General features: G+C 41.9%; 1 protein-coding gene across 1 annotated transcript; it reads left to right on the forward strand.

The window, feature by feature from the left end:
• Positions 1–713: 713 nt before the first annotated feature.
• On the forward strand, positions 714–10303 carry LOC139449685 (transforming growth factor-beta-induced protein ig-h3-like). Its single transcript, XM_071231185.1, has 7 exons — positions 714–761; positions 3307–3478; positions 5682–5902; positions 6055–6241; positions 7808–7906; positions 9401–9517; positions 10108–10303. The coding sequence occupies exons 1-7, from the start codon at positions 729–731 to the stop codon at positions 10248–10250; spliced, it is 972 nt and encodes a 323-aa protein (XP_071087286.1). The 5' UTR covers positions 714–728; the 3' UTR covers positions 10251–10303.
• The last annotated feature ends 440 nt before the right edge of the window (positions 10304–10743 follow it).

Here is a 10743-nt window from a genome sequence, read left to right on the forward strand (position 1 = left end):
CTGTCGTTGTCTGGCAAATGATTGTTTGGACAGTTTACAAACCACATAAATTAATTATTTGCGTTTATTGCATTATCAATATGTCCAATCTCATAAACCACATCAGTCATCGTGATGCTGAGGCCATTTAGACTAAGTCTTGTTCGGTGAAGGACGACAAGGCGAAATTGTAAAGGGTTATTGTTGATCTGACTGTACTGTCCATATATGGCCAACAAAGCCTTGTATTATGGTCTAGAATTGCGAAATAAACTGAAACAGACCTGTTATTTTTAGACTATCCCAGTTTTGGCCGGAATTGGCTAAACCCCTTTATGGCCAAAATAGCCATTACGCGAAAGGATGTGATGCCCATTGTTTGTCTTTTCCTCTGTTATGTTTTTTCCCAATTCCCGGCGTCCCATGCCAAGTAGTAATATTTCTTGAAAATTGCAAATGGTGTCGTAAGACATTCTCAAACATGATTATAGACAGGACACCTTTCAATTTACACCGAATTCTCAAACCCATACATGAGTAAGTAAACATATGTTACATAGAGTTCATTTCTTGTGTTCTCTCTGTCACAAATATTTTAGATAAACATGACAAATATTGCAAGATATAGACTTTAAATTGTAAATATAGCTCTTTAAACTGATTACCTGCAGCGCGAGTCTTGGTTTCCACGCCCAAGTACAACCCTTGATAACCCCACGTTCCTGATGATAACACCAGCTTATATTAACATGGGAGAGTCGGTGAAGCCACAACGGATTTCGGTAAGTAATGTTACTATTTCATAAATGACTAGTATATTTATTTAGAAAGATAGCATAAGAGGCATTGAAGTCAAATTGAAATTTACCGTATATGTATTTCTCTCTTAAAATGAACCCGTCGTTGTATAGTTATTCAGAACATCAAAAAGGCATAATTTCTCTCGTAATGATTTTAACCTTTCCCAGACGTGGATACCTCGCACTGGAAGGCCTAAACACAGCACGTTGCGAGTTACTAGTTCAGCTCGTTTCCACATATACTGAACCAAATTAAAAACTTCACAATCCTAAATTTTTAACATTTTGACCAGTTATCATTGTGGGCCTTTATTGTGTATTTCAACAGTAATGGCCACGTATTGTCTTCAGATAAGCGGCGGTCGGGTAGCCTGTTGGTTAAAGCGTTCGCTCGTCACGCCGAAGACCCGGGTTCGATTCCCGACATGGGTATAATGTGTGAAGCCCATTTGTTGTGTCCCACGCCGTGATATTGCTGGAATATTGCTAAAAGCGGCGTAAAACCATACTCACTCACTCACTCTTCAGATAACGCCCGTTTTTGTGCAGGTGAATCGATCAAAATCATGTGCACAGCACTATAGTGGCAAAAGTGGTTTTTCACGTGCAACTGGTCCCGTGGCCATAATACCGCACGTGTTTTCAGCCATACTTGTTAGCAGTCATAAACAAAAAAAAAGAAAAACACAAGAAAACAAAAGTATTTACACGTGCCATCGGCATGTTGCAGACGGGAACGTCCGTAGCTGAAGTCGCAAGAACGATGGGTTGTAGTCGACGGACTGTTTATGATTTACAGACGCGTCTACAGCAAACGGGTACCACCCCTGATCGCCCTCGGCCAGGTCGACCACGTGTGACGTCACATGCAGAGGATCGTCAGATTGTCTTACGTCACCTCCGTAACCGATTTTTGACGGCTATATCAACCAGAAATGAACTGTTTAGGGGTAGACTGAGTGCGAAAACTGTTTGAAACCGTCTGAGAACTGCTCACCTTCAAGCACTCATTACACAGACGTCAACGTCAATTGTGGGCACAGCGACACTTACGATGGACTCAGAGGAATTGGAATCAAGTCGTCTTCAGTGATGAATCTCTATTTAATCTTCCATTTGCTGATGGTATGGCGACGGTGTGGAGGCGCCGTCATGAACGTTACGCCCAGTGTTGTGTACAGGAAGTTGACAGATTTCGAGGCGGAAGTGTCATGGTGTGGGGCGCTTTTTGTGGCAATGCAACCTCAACGCTGCTGCTTACCGCGACCAGGTACTGGCACCAGAACTTCTGCCTTTTATGGTTTGATCTGCCGGTTTGATCTTCAAACACGACAATTTTGACAAGGAATTTCCTTCAGAATGCGGGAGTCAACGTCATGGACTAGCCGTCAAGGTCTCCCGACCTCAATCCCATCGAACACGTCTCGGATGCTCTCGGCAGAAGTCTGCGCACTCTCCAGAACCAACCACAGAATTTGCAAGATCTTGGCACCATTTTGCAGCAACAATGGCGTCGTCTTACAAATCATGTGTTCACAAGCATCACAAGATCCATGCGGAGGCGTTGTGTGGCAGTTGTCAACGCAAATGGTGGCCATACACGCTACTGAACTTGTGTGCCATCAGATTCTCGTGCTTGGAACTTATGATTTAAACTGTTGATGTTATTACCGAATACCGTAGGTGCTTGGACCAAATTATGGTTACCACCGTTGATTCAAATCCTTCTTTGGACATTAATGATTAAAAATTACCTTTTCTAATACATTTGCCCGTTGTATATCATATATGGGATTACTTTTTAAAATGTGAAGTTTTTAATTTGACTCCGTATATGTAAGTTAACGTATATACGTTTTTGTAGGTGAGAGTATCATAACAGAAACGATCAAATGTGTGATGTTTTGTCATAGTATTATTGTTCTTTTACACATGCATGCACATACTTGAATTGTACCTCTAATGCCTGGGTGGCCCAGTGGTATAAGGCGCCATTATTCGCTGTGCAGAGTTGCGCCCCTTGGGCACGCCAGAAATCTATGACTGTTGGTTCGAATCCCGGTTCGCCCCGATTATGTTTCTAGGTTTATCAGCACCATACCCGTGCTCGTGGGTTTCAGCAAAGTGGTAAACGTCTGAGACCTGCATTACTTCGGAATTACCTCCCATATTAAGCTGACACGCCGTGATATAACTGGAATACTGTTAAAAGCGGCGTTAAAACCCAACTCACACACTCACACACCTCTAATGCCGCTGCTAGTGACCTGGGTGTAAATAATGTTCAGTTCAGTGATCCACTAAGATTCCGGGTCAGAATAGGTCATCACTGGTTTGTCTGGCTCAGAATCTCACCCAGCACCCCATGCTTGTCGGAAGAGGCGACCAAATAGATTGGTTGGTCAGGCCCGGTGACTTCGTTGATGGCGTGAGAAACAAAATGTGGCCCAGAATCGATATTCTCTGTAATTTTGGTAATTTAGGAAAACGAAAATTAATGAATTCTCGAAATAATACACGTTTCTAGGGTAACTCACTTGGTGGAGCAATGAACGTGCAAGTCGTGTGTGGGCTGCTTCTGTTTTGCGTCTATGATGTTGCTGCGCGAACTATCATGGAGGCACTGGCTTCCAGGTACGACATCATGTCCTTTTCAAGCCTCGTACGAAGAGCCGGAATGGAGAGTCTCCTAAACACGGGTATGTTCACACGAAAGGTATTGATGTATGAACATGTTATATATTTCTATTTGCCAAATATCCTTATCAGTGTTAGCTTATCTCACTTTTTCAGAGTTGTACCCCTTATGCGTGCCAGGATCCGCACGTGATGCAGCTAAACTATAGGATATGTTACCTTGGCTAAACGTTTCAAGATAAGCTCGTTATAATTATATTACACTTCGGGGTCAACCATTTGATATTCGCTGGGGAGAAGTCAAATTTCCGCGGGCCATAATATATCGTGTCTATCTATTCATATTATCAGCATCCAATGTAATGCTAATATCACCCGAATCGTATAAATAAATATCAACGCCAAAGAATAACTCGTTTCGATTGTCTGTTTCGAAACAGATTCCATTGGTCGTAAAAGGTACAATTGTGATGAAAATTATTATTAACATCCTCACAGAAGCTATATCTGGTGTTTCTAGCAGTATGAAAGTAACTTATGATTTTTGTAAGTCTAAAACTCAGAGTTAATAGAACAAAATTAGGAAAAATGTACCACATGGAAGTGGTATTTCATCCAAAATGGTTAAATATATCCAGCCTATTTATTCTAAAGTCAGCTCATGTGTTAAATATATTAACCTTTACACAGACTTGTGTTCGCCAAGGTTCTGTACTCAGGCCCTACTTATTTTAAATGAGTTGGCAGAGGAAATCAAAGCATCGGTTCCAGTTTCATCCCGACATAGTACATTTGTTCCTTTTACTTTTTGCTGATGATGTTATTCTTATTTCTGACACAGTTGCTTGATTAGGGGTCCTAACACAATATTGCTGCAACTACCTTCACTGAACAACAAAAGTTCCTTTGACAATGAATAAGAGTTAATGCAAAGTAATGTTTTTTACCAAATCTGAAACAGTTTCGGTTTGCAACAGATAAAAGATTCAAATGGTTTAATTTACCATACTGACTTCAGTGTGTGATTTCATAAATTTAAAAACATGAACATGCCAAAATGTCGAATTACAAATCACAATTAAAAAACAATATCGTGTGTGTCCACCTCTAGTTGCGATGCAAGCAACACATCTTTGCCTCATGGAATGGACCAGGCGTCACACAAAGTCCTGTGGGATATCTGTCCATATCTGCTGGAGCATGTTTCGAAGTTCCTGGCCATGGAGTGTCTGTGGAACACGTGGTTGACGTCGAAGGCGCCGATCCATCTCATCCCACATGTGCTCGATTTGTGAGAGATCAGAGGAGGATGACATTCACGTTGTTTTGTTGAAGAAAATCCTGAACAAGTCGAGCAATATGTGGCCGGGCGTTGTCATGTTGAAAGGTAATGCCTGGGCCACGACGACGCAAAAACGGTAGAACAACAGGGCCGATGATCTCGTCGCGGTAGCTCTGTCCATTGAAACTTCCCTCTACCCCTATCGAACGGGTACTCTGTCCCAACCCATACCATAAGGCTGCCGCCCCCGAACCGATCTTCTTCCATGACACAGTGATTGACGTAACGTTCACCTCGACGTCAGTACACTCGAATCCGTCCATCGCTGTGGCTGAGGTGAAAACGAGACTCGTCAGAGAAAAGAACTTGTCCCCACTGCGTTGCCGTTCAGCGTGGCGGGTCTTCTGGCGACAATCCCTGCACATCTGGGGCGGCGACGTACGGTTTGTAAATATATTCGTCGAAGGCCAGGGATGCTTCTTGCAGTCACTGTTGCTGGCTGGAATCGATTTCGTAGGTGTGTTGTTCGAATCCAGTTGTCTTGTCGATTTTTGGTTACCCGTAGCCTGCCACTCCGAGGATGGTCTCTGACTGCATTCGTCTATTGCCAACGTTGCCATAAACACCAAACGAAAGGTCATAGACAACAAACCCGAGGTTCACACTGATATAATTAAACTTCCGTTGTGTTGTCATTCCTGTATTCTGATTAGATGAATGGGTGACGTGCTATTCCTTTTATTTCCCAATGAATATTTTAAAAAAGTAAGCCACTGACTTTGTGGGCTTGTCAAGTTATGTGCATAAATTAAACAATCACCTGATTCATTATCACGCCACAGTATGTATTCCTGCGCGTAGAATGTTTACCAATCTCGTCATTTCTGTCTACTTTGATTTATACAATTGTTTTTTTATCAATCTTTGGCGGATAAAACATGTATTCGTAGTTACACATTACATTACTTGTTTTCATTCTGAAGGAAAATACACCGTCTTCGCCCCGGTAGACGCGGCGTTTCAAGCGCTACCGGAGCAGATGATTTCGCAGCTATACCGGAAGGAGAATCTGCCCCAGTTGAAGGCTCTGGTCAAGTATCACATTGTGCCGTACACGGGGAACACGCACCGCCACTGGACAGGGGAGAAAGTCAACACCCTGGCGTCAAAACCTGTACGCATGGTCACCTACCCCCACAACAAGGTCCGTTGCTGTAACATGACATCCACAGTGTTTAACAGTCATAATGCTATCATTTAAATTTGTTTGTTTATTCTACTGTTTCTGTTTGTTTGTATCATATCTCCTCTTCGCCTCTACCTGTGTTTAATGTTGATTTTGCTGCTTACCTGCAGGTGACTGTTGTCAACGGCGTCGTCCTCACGGAATCCAACCTGAGCGTCTCCAACGGACATATATATCTGCTGAGCACTACCCTGGCCGCTCCGAGTGGTGATATTGTCAAAAGCCTACAACAGGACTCCACGTACTCCAAGTTTCTCACTGCTGCCGCCTTGTCAGGAATGACAAACAAACTTAAAGGTTCGAAGCACCTTACATAATATCAAAGAATGTCGGTGTTAAATAGCTTAATACCTTGGGTTAACATGATACGAAGGGTTCATCTTCAAGGGTAACAACATTGATTTAATTCGCTGCAGTAGAGCACACAGGTAACCGTTGTACAACATTGATTTAATTGGCTGCAGTAGAGTACACAGGTAACCGTTGTACAACATTGATTTAATTCGCTGCAGTAGAGTACACAGGTAACCGTTGTACAACATTGATTTAATTGGCTGCAGTAGAGTACACAGGTAACCGTTGTACAACATTGATTTAATTCGCAGCAGTAGAGTACACAGGTAACCGTTGTACAACATTGATTTGATTCGCTGCAGTAGAGTACACAGGTAACCGTTGTACAACATTGATTTGATTCGCTGCAGTAGAGTACACAGGTAACCATTGTACAACATTGATTTGATTCGCTGCAGTAGAGTACACAGGTAACCGTTGTACAACATTGATTTGATTCGCTGCAGTAGAGTACACAGGTAACCGTTGTACAACATTGATTTAATTGGCTGCAGTAGAGTACACAGGTAACCGTTGTACAACATTGATTTAATTCGCTGCAGTAGAGTACACAGGTAACCGTTGTACAACATTGATTTAATTCGCTGCAGTAGAGTACACAGGTAACCGTTGTACAACATTGATTTGATTCGCTGCAGTAGAGCACACAGGTAACCGTTGTACAACATTGATTTAATTCGCTGCAGTAGAGCACACAGGTAACCGTTGTACAACATTGATTTAATTCGCAGCAGTAGAGTACACAGGTAACCGTTGTACAACATTGATTTAATTCGCAGCAGTAGAGTACACAGGTAACCGTTGTACAACATTGATTTAATTCGCTGCAGTAGAGTACACAGGTAACCGTTGTACAACATTGATTTAATTCGCAGCAGTAGAGTACACAGGTAACCGTTGTACAACATTGATTTGATTCGCTGCAGTAGAGTACACAGGTAACCGTTGTACAACATTGATTTGATTCGCTGCAGTAGAGTACACAGGTAACCGTTGTACAACATTGATTTAATTGGCTGCAGTAGAGTACACAGGTAACCGTTGTACAACATTGATTTAATTCGCTGCAGTAGAGTACACAGGTAACCGTTGTACAACATTGATTTAATTCGCAGCAGTAGAGTACACAGGTAACCGTTGTACAACATTGATTTAATTCGCTGCAGTAGAGTAAACAGGTAACCGTTGATTTGAAACCAAGGTAAACGTATAATATTGACTATACGCTGCGTTCAAGTACATGGTTAAACGTTGTACAACATTGATATACTAGTCTCCGTTAAAGTTCGCTGCTAAAAGTTATTTGCCAGTGACATAATAGTATTACGCTGCACTAAGTACAAAGGTTTACGAAAAACATTGATATGATACGCTGGGTTCAAGACACCATGTTAACATTAATGTTACGGTTTAAGGTCGGAGTTCGTTTGTTCAATTTCATTATGTTATGCGATATGTCAAATCAATTTAAATATTTATTTAGAAAATTGAAGAACGTTTTCTCCACAGAAGACAACATCACAGTCCTTGCTCCTTCTGATGACGCATTTCTTAAAATGAATAAAACAAGAACAGATGCTTTGTTTAACAACGTACCCCTGCTACGAGGTGAGTGATGCTTTGTTCAAAACCATTCCCCTGTTACGAGGTGGTGCATTCGTCAACATTAATCCAATTCTACAAGGTTAGTGATTGCTTGTTCAACAACATCCCATGATACAAGGTAAGTTATTCTTTCTTCCACAACCGCCCACTCCTACAAGGTGGGAGATGGTTTTACAATCGAGCATGCTTTTTTGCTAAGATTTCAAAGAGCGTCATACGAATCTTGATCAAAAGTTGTTTGACCAAGGTTACAACATTCAAAGCCTCAGAAAAGTTTTATGGCAGACATGTGGATGTCATATCCAAAATTAATGGATCGGTGACGAAAAATTATGTCCGATTCAATTCCCTATTTTGGCTTGTACTATATGTTCCTGTAACGATTTTTTATGCTTGGCCGTTTTTTAACGTTGGTCCTTCGTTCAGCGCACGACTCTACCCGAGGGAGCGGCGAGGTGGTTGCTGATTTGGTTTGAGACTCTGGGGCCGTACACGGCCAGTTTCGGGATTATGAGGAGTTGCCTCCCTTGGCGACTATTAGAACGGTAGAGTGCTTTGGTTACGACAGTCTTGCTCAGAAGGTTTACTTTGAAGTCACACACGGCCGAGGGCAACAGGAAAATGTATCGGGCCACCTGTAGTGTCAGTCAGTCTCACTATTACTACACATTTGGTTTGGAGTCTGTGAAGAGCGGCCATTTGCTTGTTTTTTTTCACGTGGTCGGCATGAATTGTCGAATGTCTATAGGACATTGTGGTATTTGAATAAACCTGTGTGTGCCGAGATTTCTCTCTTGTGTAGTTTATTTAGTGATATATTATTGGAAATTTAAGGTGGGTTGAAACAGAACCACTGCCACGCAATTGTCACAATACTGGGACCGCAATCTCTGGTATCTTTCAGTGATAATACAAAGCAAGGCTTATATTCTCGTGTTTCTTCAGGTGAACAATTGACTTGCTTTGGCATGTGTTTGTGACGAGTATCAGCGTTGCCATTCACGTACATGTATGCATGCTCATGAAATCGTCGGAATTGTATAATCGAGAGATTTATTATGAATGTGGAAATGGCGTTGTCGCTTTTATTCAACAACCATCCCATGCTACGAGGTGGCTGGTGCTTTCTCCCAAAACATGTCCATGCTACAAGGTGAGTGATATTTTCGTCAACAAAGATTCCATGCTTTTAGTTGAGTGATGCTTCCTTCAACAACATGTAGATGCTACAAGGTGAGTGATACGTTATTTAACAACAGCCCCCCCCCCCCCCCCCCCTTCAAGGTGAGTGATACGTTATTTAACAACAGCCCCCCCCCCCCCCCCACCCCCAGCAACATTGTCGACTAATGTCTACACACCTCAAAAGCTCATACATGAGCTGGGAATTCTGTTTTTCACTTCTCAAAAAGTAAAATGTTGTAATATAATGATATGATCTTTTTTCACCAATTTCCCTACACTGTCTTTTATATTCGCCGCACAATCTACTCCCAGCATTGGTGGAATTCCACATCCTGCCAGGCGTCTACTACAGTTATGGCTGGTATAATAAACAGGACATCCACGATAACAACCCAAAATACGACATTACCTACACTGTCCACGAATACGGCAAGTGTTAACTTCTTTATTTCACTGCTAGAACGAATGACCAGCAGAGTTACATTCTAAAGCCATCCGTCTTAGAGTTAACCTCAGTTGGCCATTTTTCTTCAATTTCCATACTGATTCTGAACGGTTTCCCTGCTCTAGCCCCGACTATACGTTGTATATGAAATGATATGTACTTGATAGTTTTCTCTCAACTGTTCCTTTATATACTCTCTAAAGACAAGTCCTCGTGTGGAAGAGCACATGCAGACAAACACATTATATTACATGTATACAACTCCCGTGTATGATAGAACTGTTCGAGGAAAAAGCATCTTTCACTGTCCACTCAAGGCCCACAAATTCTCGAGGAACATGCAGCTCGAGCGAGACATTTGTGCAGAGGGTGTTGGTTGGGGTACATTGTCGAGAAATATTTCTGCTTCACGTGTCCCAAATGACAAACACCCATTAGACGGCGATATTGGTTCTCCCATGTAGGATACCTGTAGTGGCTTAGATAAAACTTTAAGTAAGTGTTCATGGTATAAGTGTCTTAACAGTTAACACTCAACCACCATCTCACTCACTCACTCACTCAATCTTAACAGGTAACCATTTGTTCTGGATTACACCATTTGATGGAAGCGTTTGGAACCAGGATTGGCTTGCAACTAATGGCGTCATTCATTCCATCAGTGGAGTGAAGTATACATGGCCGTTCATTGGAGATCTTAACAAGATAATCGGCTAAAACCAAGATTGGAGACACAACATTCTAATTAAAGATATGTTTACGTGAACTACCGTATATGTTTGTCATTTGCACGGAACTCATCCTAATCGACGTGAGTGTTGCCGTGACGACCCTCCTGCTCCACCAGAAAATATATGTTCCAAGGATACCATTATCGGAAGCATACTTCGGTACACAATGCGGTGAATGGTCATTTTATGGAGAAACGTTGAGAATTAGTTCATTCTGCCTCCGGAATCAATTGATTCGAATGATTTCTCAGACTTGAACCATTTTATGGTTGATATGATTAATCAAAACTTTTGCATAAAAATAAAAAAGTTTATTTGTTAAAAGATGCAGGTTTAGAATGTCCTATAAATTCCTTGCTCATAATCAACTGCAAGACAAAAGTGGGACATCGTCATAATGGTTCACCGGTAGGGTGAGATGGTAACGTGAGTGTAAACCTTCTATGGACTTCGCCAGATGAAACAGAGCCACGAAATAT

The sequence above is a fragment of the Haliotis cracherodii genome, unplaced genomic scaffold (assembly GCF_022045235.1).
Source record: "Haliotis cracherodii isolate W230 unplaced genomic scaffold, xgHalCrac1.p SCAF_8, whole genome shotgun sequence".
NCBI lineage: Eukaryota > Metazoa > Mollusca > Gastropoda > Lepetellida > Haliotidae > Haliotis > Haliotis cracherodii.